We start from the raw sequence: 22970 nt of genomic DNA on the forward strand, positions 1-22970 counted from the left end.
AGAGAGAGAGAGAGAGAGAGAGAGAGAGAGAGAGAGAGAAACAAAGGTACAGATATGGGAACCACACCCTAAAGTAGGGGTGTCAATGGGCCAGGTTGGGCTGGGTTTTAACCTTTGCCCAGCCCAGCCCAGCCCAAGCCCAAGCCCAACCCTGTCGGGTTTAGCCCAACCCAACCCAGCCCTGATGGACCTTGATTGAGCCAGGTTTAACTCAGTTCAGTCCAACCCAATACTATCGGTTATTTGGTTGCTCGATCTTAATGCATTACAAGAGGCCAAAGACCAAAGTTTTCACATGTGTAGATTATGGAAAACGAAAGACTTTTTTCTATAAGTACCTATTAATAATTATTAGCATATTTATATGATTATAAACTTAATACACATAGTTGAGTTGGGATGGGTTGGGTTGGGTTGGGTCGGGTTGAGACCTCAAACCAGGCCCAACCCAACCCTACCTCGGGCCTGAAAATCTCAACCCTAACCCACCCTATGGGCTAAAATCTCAGCCTAAGCCCTCTTCGGGCTCAGGGCGGGTTAGGGCTGATTCGGGTTGATCGGGCTTTTTTGACACCCCTACCCTCAAGGTTTCCTAATAAAGGCAGCCTCTTACTTTCCTTAGCATTTCTCTATCTCGTGAAAGTTATAGTCATACTCCATAACATGCACGCATATGCATGGCTCAAACTCTCTTTTCTTTTCGAGGAATATGCTAGAATGAAATGCTTCACAAAATCCAATATAAATATATATATATATATTTCTTCATTTTTAGACGTGGTATATGCCTTTGGACTCTTGGGAGGAGTGGCAGATGAGTGTAAGACCACGTTTGTGCCCAAGTTATGTTGGAAATACCATCTTAAAACTTAGATCTAGGAGGTTACCCCTAGTTTAAGTTATCTCAAATTATGAATCGTCTATCCCACTTCATGTCGATGAGATCGGCAAGTGAGGCGAGCACAAGTTCTAATGTGCTCTGTTATGATGAACAAATTAATGATGAACAAACCACAAACCTCAACCGACGACTCCAAAGATGGGATATGCCCAAAGAATCCCGCAAAGAAATTTACGACAAAGATTGGGTCTCTTGGCAGACCATCAAAACCGTTGAACAAACAATTAACTTCACTCCTGAAACAAAAGAAATTACACTTTTTGATCCAAATTATCTACAAGAATTATACACCAAACACAAATTCAATTATGTCCATATCGGCCTCGTTCAAGTGGCCATCAAACCCCTTCATCGAGAAGGACTTAACACATCCCTGCTGTTAGCCCTTTGAGATCAAAGATTCCTTGAATTCAATGATTCCCTTCTAGGAGCCATTGAAATCAGCCTCTACTATGGACCAGTCCACTTCAATGTTTACCCAAACATGTCTGTAGCCCTCGAGGATCCAAATATTCTTCACTCCCTCAAAATTAACCTCAAAACCCACGGTTACAAATTGATGCATGGAACCATCCCAATTTCCATTATCCATCACATCAAATACAAAGCTATGAGAACTGTCCAACCTCGTGCTCTTCGGACTTCTCCTAAAGGCCAAACCCTTTACCTTAAAACCGATTGTATGCACGGTCAAATTGTTTACCCCAAACTCGTTCAGTGGAAAGACATCTCTTTCCCTGAGGAATGGCAAATGCAAACTACTACCATTCCACCTCAAGTTTCAAATACCAATATTCAATCTATTACCCAAGACCTGGATGGTTTAGTTTCCATTCGGTTCGATAGAAGGCCTCCTCCTCTTGTCTACCAAACCTCCAGAAGATCGTGCTCTGATGCTTCGTCTTCCTCCCAAAGAGACGTAACAACTAGAGCACCTGTTAATGATTGGATTCCTCCTCTTAGGACTCCACCTCATTATTCAAATCTCTCTGGACTTTACCAGACCCAAAATATTGTTCATGGTACTTATGATGTTTCATCATCTGTATCTTAACCTGCCAATCCTAAGCAACAAACCAATCAAAATCAATCCCAATCTCCGACACCTTCTGATGTAGCTCCACCAGAACATAGATCTGGAGTTTACATGATTCAAGTTGATCAGGAATACCAAATTGACAAACCTTTCCTTAGAAATGATTTCGAATCACCCAAAAACAAACTAAAACGTGATTGGTTTTTCAAAACCTTCAACCTAGAACAACAAGCTCAAATTAGAACAAATTGGTATAATTTCATGAAAAATCTTAAAACAAATGTTTTCTTTTTTACATATTTTGATATTTATGCCTAAGATAATAAAATAGATTATCCCTGGCATAATCAAATCTGTACCCAAACTTCCTCGCATAAATCCTGGACCCTTCAGGACGGTCCAACTACAACTGCTATCCATCCCCCGGTGGAAAGCATCAAATATGATTATAAAAATACAGAAATTATAGCTTCTCCGCTCAAAATTACTAATCAATAAGACCCAAACAGAAGACAAATTGAACAACTAAATTTTACAAATTTAAGTCTTCAAACCATTGGTGCTCAACTTTCACGAGTTGAATGCCTCATCCAACCTAAACCACTTGCCTCGTCATCTATGACTCCGGCTCCGGTTCCATCCTCAACACCCTTATTCAAACCTTATAATATTCCAAGGCAACAACAAAAATTACTTAACAAATCTTATATTCTCGACCAAATTAATCACCGGCTTACTTCTTTAGAAGCCCCTCAAACACCAATTCAAAGCCAACCAACCGCTGAGTCTGCCATTCGTAATGGTGGTATTCTCACCCTTGAAGGATATTCTTCGGATTCATCTTCTGGCTTTGAGTCCGATGATTTCCCTCAAATTAATCAAATTGGTCAAAGTTCCACACAAAACCCAACTTTCTCAGACTTTCAAATTGAAGCAAGAGGAAAACCCCCTCAAGCTTCCTATCAAAGTGGTATCATCTATGAATGGAACATAGATGATCTGTCCGAACATAATCTCATGAACAAATTACAGGAAATGACTATGGTCAGCAATGCACACCGTATTCAGAATACTGAAGACAGTGCAGTTGCTACTTTGCTTATTTCTGACTTTACTGGCCAACTCAAAGGTTGGTGGGATTATATCCTGACCGATGACCAAAAAACAAAAATTTTAACTGCCATTCAAACTTCTCCTAATGGAACACCCTTGCTTAACCACTTAGGGGAACCCATTGAAGATGCTGTTAATACTCTTATTTTCAGCATATCAAATTATTTCTTAGGAAATCCTTCCCCTCTCAAAGATAGAACTGCTGAGCAGTTATCAAACCTTAGGTACAAAAAACTTCATGATTTCAAATGGTACAAAGACACTTTCCTGACCAAAGTCCTTACTAGACCTAATGCAAATCTTCCCTATTGGAAAGAAAAAATTCTTACAGGTCTTCCAACCCTTTTTTCTGAAAAAATTAAACAAAGACTCAGAAAAGAAAATGATGGGATTATCCCATACGATTAAATGACTTATGGCCAAATTATTAACTTAATTCATGAAGAAGGCTTAGCCCTTTGCACTGATATTAGGTTAAGAAAATAAATTAATAAAGAAAACAAATTTTACAGAAAAGGATTAGGAGGTTTTTGCGAGCAATTCGGCTTTGCTCCACTTAGACCATCTACAAAAAATAAACATAAATCTTCAAGAAAATATTACAAAAGTTTTTACAAATCCAAAAAATATGTTTCTCGCAAACCATTTACAACCCCAGAATTTTATCAAAAACCATCTTCAAAACCAAAATACAATAAATATAGGAAGCCTTTCAAGGCACCTAAAAATCAAAAAGATTTCAAACAAAACCCTGGCTCTCAAGGATGCTTTAAATGTGGTAAACCTGGCCACATTGCTAAGTATTGTAGAGTCTCCAAACGAATTAGTTCCTTACAAATTTCTGAGCAAGATAAAACCCAAATCCTTACCCTATTTCATAAAACATCTTCTTCATCCTTTGATGAAGAGGATCACAAACTTAATCAAATTCAAGCTTCTGAGCATACTATTTCCAGTTCATCTAATAATGAGAATTTTCAAGCATGTGCTTGTGATTCTTGCATTATTGGCTTAAGCTGTGAAGATTGTGTTTCTAAATTTGTCCGAATGCTTCGTGCACCACCTAATTCAAATATTTTTGATTATATCGATAATTTGACAGACCTTGAACAAAAGAAGGCCTGTCTTGAACATCTCAGACAAAACGTTTCTTCACAAAATACCCCCCCAACCTTATAATCTTCAACAAATTATGCAAAAGTTCGAAAAAATATCAAAACCCTATATTCCCGACCATTCCAGTCATATCAAAACCCTTGAAACCACTACTGCATCTTTGCAGTATGAAATCAAACAAATCAAACAACAATTATCCTTCCTCAATCGGCAAAACCAACAAGCCTCTACTTCAAACAATGAGCCATTAACAAATCCTTTTGCAAACCAAGAACAAACCGAACCTAATCCAATTATCCCTGGTTTTTTGTCTACTATTACCTGTCAAAATTGGTATATTCACATAACCTTGGTTATTAATGCCTCATTCAAATTCTCTGTTATTGTCTTAGTTGATTCAGGAGCAAATACCAACTGCATTAATGAAGGAGCAATTCCAACCCAGTTCTATGAACGAACGTCCCAACGCCTTAACACGGCTAATGGATCTGGGTTGAATGTCCAATACAAACTCTCAAATACCCATGTTTGTAACAAAGGCCTTTGTCTTCCCCAAACCTTCATCCTTGCAAAAGATCTTGACCAAACCATAATCCTAGGTCAACCTTTCCTGGAAAAAATCAAACCTTTTAAAATAACCCAAGATGGGATCACGACAAAATTTCAAGGACAAAAAATTGTCTTTCCTTTTTTACAAACCCAAAATTCTACAAACCAAAGTGTCAACAAAATTAAGCAATTAAATTTCCTTAAAACAGAGCTTCTTCACCAAAAGATCTCTATACAAATTAAAAATCCCAAAATCATTCTTCAAATTAATCAAATTAAATCCAAATTTGAGTCCAACCTTTGTTCTGACGTCCCTGATGCCTTCTGGCATTGTAAGCAGCATATGGTTTCCCTTCCATATGCTTCAGGATTTTCAGATCTTCAAATCCCAACTAAAGCTCGACCGGCCCAAATGAATCAAAGCCTTTTAGAAACATGCAAAGAAGAAATCAATGACCTCCTGGCCAAAAAGCTCATTCGGCCCAGTACTTCTCCTTGGAGTTGTACAGCCTTTTATGTTAATAAGGCTGCCGAAATTGAACGAGGAACTCCCAGGCTAGTCGTAAATTACAAACCCTTAAATGATGCCCTTCAATGGGTAAGATATCCTATTCCAAACCAAAAAGACCTTCTACAAAGGATTTATCAAGCAAATATTTTCTCAAAATTTGATATAAAATATGGTTTTTGGCAAATCCAGATTCATGATAAAGACCGATACAAAACTGCCTTCACAACCCCCTTCGGTCTTTATGAATGGAATGTTATGCCATTCGGCCTCAAAAATGCTCGTAGTGAATTTCAAAAGATCATGAATGACATTTTCAATTCTTACGGATAATTCACTATTGTCTATATTAATGATGTCATTGTCTTCTCAAATTTAGTTGAGCAATACTTCAAACATTTAAGAACATTTTATCAAATTATTAAATCAAACGGCCTTGTTCTTTCCAAAAGAAAAATGGAATTCTTCCTTACCAAAGTCAGATTTCTTGGCCATATGATCGAAAAGGATACCTTTACCCCTATCGATCGTGCCATTACCTTTGGTGAAAAATTTCCTGACCTAATTTTAGATAAAACTCAATTACAAAGGTTCCTTGGAAGCCTAAACTACATACGTGATTTTCTTCCTCAAATTAGTAAAACTGCCGAACCTTTATACCTTCGGCTTAAGAAAAAACCTACCCCATGGTCTTCGGCCCAAACTATGGCAGTCCAAACTATCAAGAAATTTATCAAAGAAATTCCTTGTTTATTTATCCCTAATCCTGAGGCATTTAAGATCATCAAAACCGATGCCTCAGACATTGGGTACGGAGAAATTCTCAAACAAAAACTCCCTAATGACAAAAAAGAACAATTAGTCCAATTCACTTATGGTATCAGGAATTCTGCTCAAAAGAATTACAGTACCATCAAAAAAGAAATTTTATCGATTGTTCTCTACATACAAAAATTTTAAAATACATTATTAAATAAACCATTTTTAATTTGTGTTGATTGTAGCGCAGCTAAATATGTTTTACAAAATGATGTTTCAAATCTTGCATTCAAACAAATATTTTCCCAATGGCAAGCTTTATTGTCAATTTTTGAGTTTCAAATAGAATATATTAAAGGAGAATCAAATTCTATCTCTGACTTTCTTACCCGTGAATTCCTATAGGGCCAGACTCCACAAATCAACTTAATCAGGATGGCTCCTCCCAAGGAGTCCACCTCCTCAAATTCCCTTATCAAAACTAAATCCAGTTATGGTGCCTCTGCAGCACCATCAAACCAAATAGTCACAAGGAGCCAGTCCCAGTTGGCTTCCTCAAATAAACCTTACTCCCATGCTATAGTTTTATCCTCTATAGCGGGGCCCCTCCAAACTACAAACAGGCCAAGCTCCAGCCTGCAAACTACTCAAGCCAAACCTCTCCAAACTTCTCAAGGTCCCATACACAAAAGCCAATACCATGAGAAACCCTATAAAGAAGACCTCTTTACTATTGAGGAACCTCTTTTCAAAATGACGGATTCTCCGGTCAAGATAGCTCAAAATGTTTTCTTTCAAAGATGACACCATCATTCGGCCTCTACCGCAAAAAATCAATAGTTCTACGAATTTATCCTCGTAGACACTGACTCTGTCAGATTCAAACTCAATTATGACAAAAAAGATCAAACTCTAGTTACCCACACAACGGTGACCATCTGCAAAATCCTCACCCTTCAAGATTGGGGCAGTCACCCTCTCACCACAAGAAACTTTCCCGTGACCTTTAATCCTCAAACTTATATATATTGTGATTACCAGGAAGCCTGGTACAAAGCCTTCTGTTTCCAAAACAGGATTCACCGTCATTCTTGGTTTTTCTGTTTTGAATACAAATTCAATAACCAAACACTCCTCTGGTTCCCTAGGTGGTGGGACCAATATGGTCCTATGGTTGATATCCTTCCACCTCAAATACAAAATTCATTTCAAATATTTTGTCGAAACTCGACCCCACAACCACACCAACCTAACCTTCTCCGGTTCTTTCTCCATTGTTGTCTGGCATGGATAATTTACTGGGAATACCAAATATATGACTTCCAGACATCTGACTGGGTTGCCCCAGTCCTTTGCCGAATCTTCAATGTCAAATGGTGGGACAATTGTGATGTCTCAAAATGTGAAAAAACTGCACTCATCCAAAGTCTTACGGGTCTCAAACCAGTTCCGACCCTTCCAAGCTCATCCAAATCAAGCATCAAAAGTGAGAAAGAAGCCCTTCTGGCCCGTTTAGCTGAGCTCGGCTTCGACTCAAATGACGATGAAGGCTCTAGTGAAGGTGTATACAGTCTAGGTCTATCAAAGGATCTATGCCAGCCCAATGCTATGGCCAAGATCCATATGAAGATGATCCTGATTACGAGCCGGCCAGCTCCAAAGCATCTTCCTCAAGCAAATTCAAAGAAGTAACCTCCCGAAGATCACGTCGGGCCACAAAATCAAAGTCCTCTTCGACCAAGCCTTAATTTGGTCCTTAACGTCTGCTAGGACGGATTTTAAACCTAGCCGACCGGTGCAATCGTAAACTCACCTAGTCAAATAACCTCAGACGACCTATTAAGGAAAGGAGGTATTGATACTGTCCCAGGTTAAAGGATAGTCCGGCCAATACCAGGCTTAGACAAATATGGTACAAAGACCCTTAATCAAACCAATACGGACAATAGTGTCCCTGACACGTGGAATGTCGTGGTGCGATCATTGAAGATTCCAATTCAAAAGTCTCGGACAAACCTTGCTTTCGGCGCCAATAGTTCTCCCAGATGTCGGCAGCAACTGTTCATTTCAAATACAAATTTAAGTGCACAGTTCCAAATAGTGTCAAAATGAAAGGCCAAATAGTACCTAATTTGGTACAGTACAAAATGTAATCCAAATGTTGACCAAATTCAAATGAAATGTAAATGTGCTTCCTTATGTTATAAAAGGAACACCTCCCCTCATTTCCAAAAACACACTGGCAAGCAAACTTGTGACTGACAAGCAAACTTGTAACTTGTAGTTCAAACTTAGAATTAAGAGAGAGAAGCTCCCCGAGAGCAATCACCCTCTGAAGTTATGCAAATCATCCAAGCTCTGCCAGACTCCCGAAGTTCTTCGTCGGCCTTCAAACAACTCCAGGTTCCGATCGTCTCTATAAGTCCGATCCCCCTCAAAGGTTAGCACCAGCAAACTCCAAAGGTCCCTCTTAGATCAACACATCCTTCTTCTTCTCAAACCTTCCAACCCAAACCTACCCAAGAACTCTGTATCAAAATCTCCAAATATTATATACAAAGTTTATTTTAATTTTCAAATTATATCATTATTTTCTACATTTCATCTTGCATATAGCTTGCTTCTTGTTCTATCCTTAGATCAAAGCCTACAGTCGTGTCTCTTGATTCTGAGAAATAGATCTGAATAAGCAGCTTTTAATTTTGTGCAATTTCATATCCTTTTACTTTTATTTATTTTAAGTTCATGGTTTTGTTCTTTATTTACTTGTTTATTTTAATTCAGCACGATTTAGTTCTAAGTAAGGTATCACACCTATCTTAGTGTCAGTCTCCTTGCTGGATCGGAGTACGGAATTGCACCGGTCTCGTTCTTCTTACCACACAGAACCAGGAGATCCCTATTTCACTGGATTTTGGTATAGATCGATCCTGTTTTCTGGTAAATTTCCTTAGATTTTGGTATAGATCGATCCTGTTATCTGGTGTATATATATAACCCATAGAAATTTTACAAATCAACATAGAAAGTGAACATAATAATTTCTTTTTTGAAAATTACATGACACAATTGTGAAGTAAGTTTCATAAAAGGTTTTCATTTATATTTATTTTTGGGAAAAAGAAAGTTGCTAGGTTGCATGCTGCCTGAGCTCAGACATAGGAATGGTAAAATAACCACCTTACTTTTTATAAAATGAAAATTTTCATCCATTGCATGCTTATGTATGTGCTCTCATTGATCCCCATGTTGGTATAGTAATCACGCAGCCTAGAGTGATCCCCCTTCTTTTTTTTCCAGAGTGAATGATTCTTAGTTGCGGGACTCTTACACTCAAATACATAGGGCAATGAAATGATGCTCCCACCCTTAAAGAAATTAAAAAAAAAAAAAATCTAACTTGTTGATGTCTATATGCACCACCTCATTGATCGCATGCTAAAGCAAAGTCCGTGTGACTAGAGAGTGTTCCTTCTCCACTTTTTTCTTATTCTTTATTTATTTTTTATTTTTTAAATCTTACCATACTTCTGTTGCATTAACCATGCCATAGTGTTCATTATAACACTTGTCACAATCACTACCCACACCCTTGCCACCTTAATTTGCCCTTTGTACCCTTTTAGCGATTCAGGATGTAAGGGTGTCAATATATAATTGAAACTGTTTATCAAAATCAAAACCAACCTGTTATAATAGAATAGAACTGCACCGTAGTAACTTGATCCGAGTTTGGTTTTATGGGCCATAATTTTGGTTCGGAATCGAACCGAACTGAAAAACCAATGGTTAACTAGAATCGGAACCAGAACCTAGTATTAAAGACTTAAAGTGTTTTGAATTGTTATGGGTCTCTACAAAAAAAGGGGAGAGAAAAAAAAAAAAAACAAAGTACTAACCGAGAAGGGAGCTTCACTTTCATACAATCACACTTCTTGATTTTCTAATTTCTAGGGTCATAGTTAATTAGTTATAATATTTATAGTATTTTACATATAAATGTATACTGTCTTAACTCTTTAGGAAATTTAATATATATAGGATTCACACTAGTTGTAGAATGCAAACCATTTTCTAAACTGAAACTATTAACACCATGTAAACTGGTTGTGAACCGAATAACAAAAATCGATTAAAAACCGTTAAAACTGAAACCAAATGAAAACGATTTTGATTTCATCTTATTCCTATCCGATGCGATTTTGATTTTATCTTATCAAAATGTAAATCGAACCGAAATCGAACCAAATAATTAAAACCGCACCGTTTGACGCCCCTAGCAAGATGCAACCGAGGGAGTGACGGTAATATGGATATTAGAAGTAATAAAACTCTTTTAAAAAACGAAAAGGTAAATACTTTGCCACTTGGCAAGCTGGAAGACCCAAACGTAAGTCGTCATCTGGTTCCATGAATAACGCAACCTCACAACTTTGTGTGAGAGTGACAATATGGGGTTAATGGATGGGCCCCACCCTTTTCTTATAAAAGAGATGACGTGTATTACCATAACCCAATGGGAAGAATCTTGGGAGAATTACATGATTACCCACTTTTGGGTTTCCCTTTACAAAATTACCCATAAAAAGTTTTGGTCAACAAAAATACCCAAAATTAGGTTTGGGTTTACAAAACTACCCAAAATAGTAATTCTCCTTCGTCTGCCTATTTGTTTTGTCATTTTTACCCCTGGCCAATGTTGTAGCATGGCCTGATGGAGGCCGAGGTGGCAGCTCGGCCTGATGGAAGCCCAGGTGATAGCACGGCCTGACGGAGGCCGAGGTGGAGCACGGTCTGACGGTGGCAAGGTTCAACACGGCTTTACGAAGGCAGAGGTGGAGCGCAGCTTGATGGAGGCTGAGGTGGAAGCACGGCCTGATGGAGGCCGAGGTGGAGCACGGCCTGATGGAGGCCTAGGTTCAGCACGGCTTTACGGAGGCAGAGGTGGAGCGCGGGCTACCCCCTCGGCCTCCATCAGGCCGCGCTATCACCTCGGCTTCCATCAGGCTGGGCTGCCACCTCGGCCTCCATCAGGCCGTGCTACAACCTTAGCCAGGGGTAAAAATGACAAAACAAATAGGCAGAGGAAGGAGAATCACTGTTTTGGGTAGTTTTGTAAACCCAAACCTAATTTTGGATATTTTTGTTGACCAAAACTTTTTGTGGGTAATTTTGTAAAGGGAAACCCAAAAGTGGGTAATCATGTAATTTTCCCAAAAATGTTCAAGACCCAGTGCTGAGACGTGGTTTGCACCTTTGTGGACCCCCTGGAGTGGGGCCCCCCAAAAAGTGTAAATCCTACCGAAGTAAAAACTACATGGCCCATTTACTAAACAAAAACCTACACGGTCACAAAGCTACGTCTCACGTATGCAGCAACATCTTTTTCTGTGCCCCCGATGCTACCCACCTAGGAAACGACGAGGACGAGTATGTCACATTGTCATGTCCTCTTTCCCTCCAATTCCCTGGCATGAGATCATTGTTGAGAAATTATTATTATTTTTGATTATCATGAGACCTTCAGCTCTATCATCAAACCTATCACCATACGGACAGTTCTCTCCTTAGCCATATCAAAAGGTTGGGTTGTTCGTTAACTTGATATTCAGAATGTCTTTCTCCATGACCTCCTGTCTGAAGAAGTATATATGGCTCAACCCCAGGGTTTTGAGGATGCCCTGTGACCTACCCATGTTTGTAAGTTTCACAAGTCATTCTATGGGCTCAAGCAGGCTCCCAGGGCTTGGTTCCACAGGTTATCTAAGTTTCTCACACGCTCCGGTTTTCAGTCCTCCCAAACCGACACCTCACTCTTCATCTATATGTAGGATTTTGTTGTCACTTATGTTCTTGTTTATGTGGACGACATTTTAGTCACAGGGAATCAGCCTTCTCACATTACATCTCTCCTCCACCAACTTGCCACTGAATTCTCCATAAAGGATCTTGGGCGTCTCAGCTTCTTTCTTGGTGTTGAGGTCAACTACAAATCTAATGGAGTCCTTCTCTCTCACTCTAGATACATAGCTAATCTCTTACAGTGAGCCGACATGACTGATTGTAAGCCTGTGAACACCCCCATGACCACCACCTTTGCGCCATCTTCTACAAGGGGTGCACTCGTCTCAGATCCCACAAGATATCGATCTATTGTAGGCGCTCTCCAATACATCACTCTCACTAGGCCTGATGTGGCTTACTTTGTGAACCGTGCCTGCCAGTACATGTATACCCCCTCAGAAGACCACTGGACTCTAGTCAAACGTATCCTACACTATCTCCAAGGTACCAAGGATCATGGGTTGTTCATCTCCAACTCCAATTCTCTTCAATTACAAGCGTTCTCTGATGCTGATTGGGCTAGTGACAGTGACAATCGTAAGTCCACGGGCGGATATGCCATTTACATGGGACCTAACCTAATTTCATGGGCCTCTAAAAAGCAAAAGATGGTTGCACGATCATCCACTGAGTCTGAGTACAAGGATGTTGCTGATGCCTGTGCGGAGCTCACCTAGCTACGCTCCCTGTTTGGAGAATTAGGGATTCCTGTTCCCACTGCGCCAATTCTCTGGTGTGACAATATTGGCGCCACATATCTCTCGGCTAATCTGGTCTTCCATGCTTATACCAAGTATGTTGAAATCGATTTCCACTTTGTCCGGGACAAGGTCGCCTCCAAAGATCTTCAAGTACAGTTTATTTCCACACAAGACCAGATAGCCAATATCCTTACCAAGCTCTAAGCTCTTTGCGGTTCTTTATTCTCCGGGACAAGCTGCAGATTTGAACATTCAAATCCCCACCTTGATGGGGTGTATCAGAGCAGTTGAGTCATACTCAGCCACAACCACATCTCTCCTAATATGTAGGAGTTCTATTGGACACAAAACTCTCTCTCACAAGGTCTCCTATCCAAGCAAGGTCTCCTATCCAAGTCTATCACTAGGATATTAGAGTTGGAGTATAACTCTTACATGTAATATAGAGTCCTAATCTACTTCTCACATGTGATGATAGAGTTCCACTATAAGATACTTTTGTAAACCCTATATAAACTCTCATTGTACAAGCAAGAGAATGAATGAAAAGATCATCACTTTAATACATTTCGACAAACTCTATCCCCTGCTGCTAATCATGACCGTTCTTTTCAAAACAATAATGGCTGCAGAGCAGCTAACATAGGGTTCTTTCCTACTTGCTCATCTCCGCTCTCCGTCCCTCATTCTCCTTTACTCACTTAGCAGAACCACAGATGACTTCATTTGAACCCAATCCTACTCTGTAATCTGTATTCGCCCTATTTCTCTGTCAGGTATCAATCAAAGAAGCCCTATCTGGGTAACTGTTCTGCTACTATCCCGTCTTCTTTCTCTCTCTCTCTTTCTCCAACAAACAATGCTGCAACATCTTTTCTATCATCAGAAGAATAGATAACCACTATGCCCGAAATAAGTTCACAAAACAGTACTGCTTCGTCCAATATTATTGACTCTTTCATGAAACCATAATAACGAGTTGGAATAAAGAAAAGAGGTCTCAACACTTAGCGGGAAAAAAATGGTGAAGAAAGCCAAATGGATCTGCTCTACTCATGCTCTCTCTTTCATTAATCCTAAGCTTTTTTTGTTACTAATATCTAGAGGTAAATAAGACCCACTTTAGGGTCTTCCATTTTGAGATCTGGGTTCTCACATTTTCATTCTATGAAAGTCTTGTCATCATACATCTTACTCGTCTCTCTCTCTCTCTCTCTCTCTCTCTCTCTCTCTCTCTCTCTCTCTCTCTCTCTCTCTCTCTCTCTCTTGCTTCAGGGGCTACATTCACATCTGTAAGCAAATGTGACTACACAGTGTGGCCTGGAATCCTCGCTAATGCAGGCAACCCAAGTTTAGATAGCACAGGATTTGAGCTCCCAGATGGCAACTACGTTCCTTCCAAGCTCCAACAGGGTGGTCAGGACGTTTTGGGCTAGAACAGGCCGCCATTTCGACTCTGTAGGCTAAGGCACATGTTCCACCGGCGACTATGGATCAGGCCAGGTAGAATGCGACGGCGTCGATGCTGTTCCACCTGCAATACTCGCTGATTTAACATCGGGCTCCGGTAATTAGGATTTCTACGATGTGAGCTTAGTAGATGAGTACAATTTGCTTATGATGGTGGGTGTGAGTGGTGAGTGATGGTTAGGGGTATTGAAGGACTTGGGTAAAATGTGATTTGGTCATGTATTTTAGTCAAAAGGGTAAAATTGTCATTTCAAATCCTTACTTAACATAGACTGATGGCAAGGTGTTCGAGTATAATTTGGTATCATTCAGGAGGTGTCTCTTTAATATTGGCATTCTCTAGGGGGTGACGCTATAAATTACCCTTTATTTCTAAGATTGGATTCTAAGGAAGGAAAGTAATTTGATACCCTTGGAGGAGGTTTTACCCATTGTCCTAAGGTTTTAATTATGATCTCATAGTATTTGGTTGAAAATACCTCGATCCATTGTTTCTAATGCACCATGTCAAGGTACTGACAATTATCGACAAAGGACTTCCTCCTTCACCGTGGGTGAAGGGAAACTTGATCATTTTATTTTTGGTTGTTGTTATGGATCGAGTTTTCTTCAACGTGGGGAAGAACATACATGTGATTGGATTTTTAGATCGTTATTATACTCCCAACCCCATGATGAAGTCGAATTTATCTTCCCTAGCTGGTGGTTAATGTGATCTAATGGTACCAATGTAAGTAGATGTGGGAATTCCTTCCTTACCCAAAGAAAGAAAAAAAAGAAAAAGAAAAAAGAATGTGGTAATTTCCTCTTCAGTGTGGGTACACAAAATCTGGGTGAGTTAAATTTGGTCAAGGTGAGAGTGTGAGACTATAATTATTATTTAAGGGAGAGAGATTGCTTTCAGTAAGCTAATGACATGCGCAAATCACAGGTTGAACACATGAGGAGAATAGGGTCTTTCCAAAGGGAGAGGATCGAGGGAGGATGATATGTTGGCAACCATGGTGTGATGTCCACTATTAGCAAAACCCGTTCTCGTTTTTTACCGCTTAAAATATGTTTTTCCGTATGCTTCCCAAAGATATGGGGAAAAAGGGCAAATGGCAAGCACTCCCATTCCATACATTTTTTTTTTTTTTTAAGACTTAATTTGTTGAATATAATGTCTACTAAATTGACCATATCTCTCTCTTCCGAACTTCGTTAGACTTGATTCTTTAGCCAACATAAAGCTAATTCCATGACCTACATTTCTCATTATATCACATTCAACTCAAATTCAATGCATGAGCCCCGAAATTGAGTTCCAAAATAATTCATTTGTTAAAAAGTGTTTCTAAAGTGACAACTCCCAACTCCAATTGAACATGCATCATTTTAGGAGTGTTTGACTATGTTGACAACAATGAACAACATCATAGCCAAGCTACATTACTCAATAAGACTTTGGATATATATAGTGTATGAACTTAGAATTGGTGTTGGATGATATTTAATGATATATTTTAGGACTTAAGTCATGGATATATGCATTAATGTTAGATGTTATAGTTGTGTTGAACATTAAAAGCAAGTTCTACCAGCTCCCCCCCCCCCAAAAAAAAAAAAAATGAACATTAAATGCAAGTATTAATGTAATAATTTCTTAATTTATATTAGTGTACTACCGTTTTTTTTGTCACCATTTTCTGAAATCTACATGTTTAAAACCCATACCCTCTTTTTTTTTTTTTTTTTAATTGTATCATTCGGAAATTTTCACTGTTTAAAACCCATATCGTCCATTTCCCTTTTTATTTTTTGTTACCTTTGCCATTTTTACTAACTATGGTCATGCCTAGCCTTTTGCCATTGTAATCTAATCAATAGGAAAGACAAGAATTACAATAAAATTTGATTATAAATCATAACCATTGTCTAGTAATAAAAAAATTATTAACAAAAGAGAAATAGGAGAAAAGAACGCTAATTGATGGTGCACTCCTGCACCAAAGTCCTAGACACATTTATGCAAAAATGATCACCCTACACCCTTCTGTTGGATGCCTTGGTGCACATTCCCATTGACTCCCACTTTAAGGAAAAGGAAACTAACAAACTTTAACAAGATTTCATCAAGTCATGCAATAACTAGTCACCTACGACTTGGAAAGACTTGATGGAGTCATCAAGGCTATTGCTGTCTGCCTCTCAGTGAAAAAAACCCCTTTACCCATGACGCCTGTTAGCCAAACCTTGGCCCTTTAAAGGCTAAGATCGGTCCTTAACATATGAAGAGTTTAAAGGCTATTGTTTGTTTATAATAATGCACCAATATGGCAGTTATGCACAGTTAAGACGGTTAACAAGACTTTTTGTTTTTTGGGTAGGTTAATAAGGACTTGACTTTAAGAAAAAAGGATAGGCTATCCATTGGAGCCTCAAAGGTCGCTAGCTGGTTACTAGGATAACAAATGGTAGTGTTTCAATGACCAAAAGATAAGGGATGAGAGATTAAGCGAGATCCTCCAATCAAATTTAACAGTGCCATCTGAGGAGATGATCCCAAAACCCAAATTGACAGGTTGATTTGTGCTGATCCTGTGGTGTGGAAGGAACCATCATAATCATATGTTGACACCCTTGTGCCATCTTCCATTGGTTGTAGGTGTTGAATAGACATGTGCGTGTTCGGCTGTAATGACCTCATAGCATGTGTTTTTTTTTTTTTCAAGTGAAAATGAAAATATTAAATAAAAGATGGAGTTTTCCTAGACCTGTGGAAAAAAGCTTGAAATGGATAGAAAAAGACATTGAAAAGGTATTTTGGGAACATACTAAAAACTGTTGAGGTTTATGAATCCTAGAAGGTTAGGTGGAGGAAAAATTTCTCCTCAACTAGAAAGAAAAATGTCAAGATCATAATATAAATATCAGTAATTTTTCCTATCCCCAGCTGCTAAAAGTTGTGAGCCACTAATATATGGTTCCTATCTTGTTTCAAAAGCCACTGATAGCATGTGCTTTTTTGTTGTTAATTGCAGACAAGCTATCCTTGTCCCCTTGGGGTGGGATGTCAATTTTCAGCCTCAACTGGTTTGATCTATCAAAATCGATTGAAACGAATTGAATCAAATTTTTATGAGTTTGGTTTTGATTTAGGTTTTCATAAAACCGGTAAAAAATCAAATTGGATATGAAAGAATTTAGACAAAAGAAAACGTTAAGACTTAAAGGAGATTGAAGAGTTTCTTTTATGATCAATAGAAAAAAATTATATATTCACCCGCAAATGTGTGTGTGAGAGAGAGAGAGAGAGAGTGATCAGTCACATACCTTCTCATTTATCCTCAAGTTCTCACTTGCCATCTTGGTTGTCCTAAATTTTTTTAAAGCTTTACTTTGTCTTTTGACCAATTATTTTGAAATCAAGCTTGCAGATAAATACCCTATGGATCAACATATATCGATAGGTCCTACTTCCATTTTCTATGTTCTTTTTAATTTTTTTTAAGATAAAATTTCTCAATTGACTTAAGTATTCTAGCAGTAACAACAACTAGCCAGGACTATGAGTTTAACCAAAAAAAGGGGGGGGGGTTGCTGTCAACCCTACCAACTCACACTTTTGTTTACACTAGAGATATAAAATGCTCTTATTTTCACACGTTTTTATACCCACATAGAGACAAGTCATAGTTCTTGTATTCCTACTTTAATTCATGTCAACCAATATATTAATCTCACTTCATCCTTTTGAATTGGGCAAACCCTATATTTATACTTGAAGAGACATCAACTATTGACATAGGGCGACAATGTTGTTGACCTAGGAATTTAGGAATTCTTTTATATTGATCATATGAAGAATTAGATACTCTTCTATATTTATATTAAAAAAATATGAGAAACAATGGTAATTCTTGAGAATGACATGAAGTTAGTTAGTTTCAAATTATTTTCTAAATCTTTTCTTATCTTGAATTTAAAAACTTTTGAAATAAAATAAGAGGTGAAAAAGATTACCTTCTAAATCATCCAATAGCAGTTCAAAACATGAGCAATAAGAAGACTATAGCTTTTGGTCTATCATGTAGTATAATGATTTGAATAAAATATTTAACTCCTATTTTGTAAGGGCTACCTCTAAATGGTCCAAACTGGCAATAAAAATAAAGGAGAGAAATAGACACACTACTCACATTTGACAAGTTAGCAAATGACACCAAAAAGGATTTTGTAGGGGAGGGGGGACAAGTTAGCAGGCGACGTCAATGGGGGTAAGGGACAAGGCATCATACAAGAGAGAAGTCAATGAGGTAAGAGCATGAAATAGACACAATGGACGCTAACTTGCGATAAATGGGTGATTTGCCCAGCCTTTCCTTTTAGTTTTATTCACACACACACACACACACACACATATATATATCCTCCATTAACTATACAAATTTAAAACTATACATTTTTACAAATCACTCTATCCGTTCTATATTTGCAATTTGGATTAGAGGGATGGAACCTAACAAAGAAAAAAAAAGAGTTAAAAAACTATGATTCTATGGACCAAGATCCTGCTCAGCCAGCTCCTCTGAAGAAACAAAAGTCCCATGGAATCCATAAGGAACCCTCGCAGGCAAGCCCAAGGAAGCCTCTTCTTCCATGGTCTTACCATTAACCACCACCAGCTCTGACCTCTCAGTCTTCTCATCCCTAACATAACTCACCAGGTAACCATCATCTTCACTCTCTTCACCGTGGTCCAACCGGTTCAAACTCTTACCCTGAACAAAACACGGTTCACCTCCGAACCGTCCCTCACCATACACAAACTTCGTCACCTCTCCAGTGACCAAATCAACCTTCGCAACACCCGAACATTTCGGCCATGGCTCCGCAATAGCCAAGTAAACATACCTGGTCTTCCGCCCTAAAAGATTCTTGTTCACTTGCCCAACTTCTAGGTTCAAACCGGGAACGATCTCCCTCCGGTTCGACTCGCTGGTTGTTAGGTTCAACCGGATTTCTACCAACACACTTTGTAGCGGTTCCCCTGTTTCTGCAAAAATTGAATCCGCAGGGGTCATGGATGACCCGATAACACTAATTATGTTATCACCGTCACCGGAATTCTCTTCCCAGGCGTTCCATAGGTGGAAGCAGAAGCAATTAGGCACATCTATCCATCGAATTCTCGATTCGTCGTTATCGTATTTCGGTAGAACACCGAACCGGGCGGTTTTGTTTCGGTCGAATACAACAGGAGATCTGCCATGAATCATCTCTGTAAGCTTGAAAACCACTTGGTGATCAGGGATGATTATGGAATTCTCTGTGATGGCAAAATCGTGCATCATGATTGGTTGGTTGAGGGAGATGACAACGTCGGGTGATTTCTTTCCATTCTTGTCAATTTTGAAGCACTTGAGGTAAGGTTTCTTGACAACGTCGTAGCTGAGAGAGAAGAGCTCACCGGTCGCGGGGTCCACCTTGGGATGGGCAATCATGGGGGAATTGAGCTGGCCGGAGAAGTTAAAGCTGCCGACAGTATCTAAATCGCCGTCGGCGGTGATTCTGATGTGGTAAGGTAGGTCATCTTCCGACATGGCAAGGAGGCGGCCATTGAAGTAGATAAGACCGGCATTCGCGACGCCGACGCCGTGTCTGGTATTGACGACGCCCACCATGGCACGTGCGTAAAAGAGCATGAGCCGTGCGATGCCGGAATGGCCATGCAACTCTCCGATCGGCCTAGGAAAGAGTGGCTTACCGATGGACGATTCTTGGACGATTCGACTCGTTCTAGTGAATCGGCAACTATAAGTAGCTTTGTTGGTTTCACTGTTTAATGATACAGCGTGAACCATGCCGTCATCGTCGAAAAGGTGGTGTCCACCAGTTGGTGCGATCATGGGGTTGGCACCGTTACGGAGGTAAAAACCGTTAAGCCCATCTGGGATTCGACCGTTAGTTAAGTGGAGCTCATGCTGCACTGGAGTTTCCCTCGTTACCGGAGCGAAATTGCCGGCGATTTGAACTTTAGGGTCAATTGTCTTGGGAAGAGGGTGTTTCTTCTCAGACTCTACAATCAGAGAAGTTTCCACAGCGTCTAGGATAGAAGCAGCTAGTCTCTGAAATGGGTTCAGGTCGCGAGTGTAGTTGGGCTTCGGTGGAACGATTGGCGGCGAAGAGGGTTCAGGAGGCAGAACTGGCGATGGCTTCACTGGAGGAGCAAGGTTTAGAATCAATTTCCTTGATGGTGGTGATACAAGGATCGCAGAGATTGCCTTTCGCCTTTTTGTTTGAGCTTCATAGCCTGGGAACGATGGGGTAACAGAGAAGCGCTGTGAGGCCTGCAACTGCATGGCTGCTGAGAGAAAGAGAGAGAGGAGTTTGTGGAGACCACAAAAGGGGAGGAGATGGCTTTATAGGAAAAGTCAACGGAAAAAGTGCGTGGGGTAACTAGCGAGGCTAGGGTTGACACTTGTATGCCAGCATTTGACACTACGTGGGGCATGAGGCCTTATAAGAGACTAAAGATTTAGCCACGTAGGCAATTTATCTACGTTGACTATTGACTCGCCGGAGTAGCCGTAATGACACCCTGTGCGGTGGTGGTGATGTTTAATGTTGTCACTCCGACCGATGAACCCCGGGAATCCCACGTGAAAAGCATAAGGAGGCCCACCCCACTTGTGCCATCGTCTTCTTTCTCTAAACCTCGTCTCTCTCGTCCGTCGGGTTATTTTTGTTTTATCATACGTGTCACATATTCCCCGTTCTACCAAAAGAGAAAACCGTCGAGGATCTCCGAACACGCGTCGACTACTTTTTCTTCCTTTGACATTCAAATCTCTCTCTGTCTCTCTCTCTCTCTCTCTCTCTCTCTCGCTTACGCTTGGGGGCATGAGGCCATGCATTTAACAAATGAAGAAGAGATAGGGCAGAGAGAGAGAGAGAGAGAGGTGGGTGAGTTCAGTGTAAGCTTACTGGCAATAGAAGTTTTAAGTTCTGCCACGTGACTGTCACGTCATTACACTGACTTGGGGTTTGGATCATGGACCTCATTGATAAGCACTACCGAAAAGGGGATACATTCCAAAAGAGGGGAGGGGACAAAACAAACATCAAACGGGGGAAGAATATGAAAACAAGGGTGGAAAGAAACAACATAAAAGGATGATACGAGAAAATTCAAAGGAGGGAACAATAAGAAGGAAATTTCAAACAAGGGAAGAATATGAAAACAAGGGTGGAAAGAAACAACATAAAAACATGATACAAGAAAATTAAAAAGAGGGAACAATAAGAGGGAAATTTCAACTAGATGTTAGATGTATGTTTTTGTTTGAGTGAGGCTGTCAGAATACATTATACAATTGTGAAAGATTTTATTTCTAATTTCAAAAGTGATAGTATTCAAGAATTGCTCAATAGTATGCGAAGTGATAGACTATCTTTTTTTATTTCTTTCTCACCATATATGATGGATCGCTGTACTGAAAGCTAACTTACTAAGAATATCACAAGAGGATTTTCCATTGAAAGTCTTCAAGACTCATTTCCATTCTCTGTTAAAAGGAAGATTGCTCTAAGAAAAGATCAAGACTTTCTAAGGATACCTTTCTAAACTGATTTGGAATAGGGACAAGAGAAGAATAGATGGTAAATACTTTCAATGGAATTCCAATAAAGGCAATAGTTAGGGATGATAATATTTCTTTAGGAAAAAAACTCTTGCTTCGGAAGAGCATAAGTAAAAGCTTTCAAATAGTAAAGAAATGCCTTGGAATGAAACAGAGGGAACCCTAGATCTCATCAAATTCCAAGCAGAGATAGGGGAAAATTTCTTGGAAGAGTTTTCCGTCCAATAAATAACGTCCCTACTACCTCTAGATTTCAAACTGACACTCTAAAGTTTATCCTAGACCTTAATGAGAAACAGAATTTCTCGGCCCTAAAGTCACTGACCATCTCTAAAGATGGAAGACACCTTTGGCCAATCTACTTGAACCAACATCTTACCTGATTCTATCACCATACTTAAGAATTAGAACACCTTCATGATGCCAATATTTGAGAATCTTTTTTTAAACCCAAGAAGCATCCAATGAGGATGAAGCAGTCCAAACGGAGTCAGACTTTAGGTATCTAGGACAATCCCAATCAACCTAGATGCTTTTCTTTCTGAAAGCAATAATCTAGATAAGCTTAATAATCCTAACAATGTTAGATTTCTTAACCCTATGGAGACCCTAGCCTCCCACATTTTTCGGGGAGACAAACTTAAGAAATATTAATAGCAAGGAGATGTGTTCTCCATCCTAGATGGCGGCTCGAGAACCAATGGAAGTGCATGGAGTAGCATAAATAGAGGTGTTATTTTCACATTCTATGGTGGTGGGGGGGGGGGGGGGAGAGTCATTTTACCCATCATTCAACAAGATAGGTATATTGAGAGAAATAACAATTAATGAAAAAAGAAGCTTGAAATTAAAGCAACATGGCTGACCCCCTACACCCCAGACACAACTGATGAAATTACCGCAATGCCCCGATGAAAGGCAAAAATCTCATTACTATTGATGCTTTCACACATGCTCCCATTGGTCACCGTCTTGGTGTAGGGCCATACTAATTCTTAGATTCTTGACATGGTAACTCTTTGATTAATTCCTACATTAATTCTTGACATAGTAACTCCTTCAATTAATTGAAGATGTATTTCTTAGATTCTTGACATAGTAAATTTTTTATTAATTCTTAGATTGTTGACATTGAACTCCTGAAATTAATTGAAGATTTAAATAGGAGGGGAGAGCTAGCCAGGTAATTGTAGACTAGAGAATTCTCTATTTCCTAATGTGAAAGAAAGAATTTATTTTCTTCTTCTCTAGCCCTTTGAGTAGCTAATAGTATTTTCATCTCTACCTACATGACGCATTTACCAAAAAACAAAAAACCTAGCTACCTTCATGAGGTATGATCAATGAA

General features: G+C 39.4%; 1 protein-coding gene across 1 annotated transcript; it reads right to left on the bottom strand.

Moving 5' to 3' along the window:
* Positions 1 to 18395: 18395 nt before the first annotated feature.
* LOC122060240 (9-cis-epoxycarotenoid dioxygenase NCED3, chloroplastic-like) lies at positions 18396 to 20350 on the bottom strand. The gene has a single exon (XM_042623434.1). The coding sequence runs from the start codon at positions 20339 to 20341 to the stop codon at positions 18536 to 18538; it is 1806 nt and encodes a 601-aa protein (XP_042479368.1). The 5' UTR covers positions 20342 to 20350; the 3' UTR covers positions 18396 to 18535.
* Positions 20351 to 22970: the final 2620 nt, after the last annotated feature.

The sequence above is a fragment of the Macadamia integrifolia genome, chromosome 13 (genome assembly GCF_013358625.1).
Source record: "Macadamia integrifolia cultivar HAES 741 chromosome 13, SCU_Mint_v3, whole genome shotgun sequence".
NCBI classification, from domain to species: Eukaryota; Viridiplantae; Streptophyta; class Magnoliopsida; order Proteales; family Proteaceae; genus Macadamia; species Macadamia integrifolia.

Coding starts and splice junctions, on each gene's coding strand:
- LOC122060240 (XM_042623434.1), bottom strand. CDS start 20,341: ATGCAGTTGCAGGCCTCACAGCGCTTCTCTGTTACCCCATCGTTCCCA.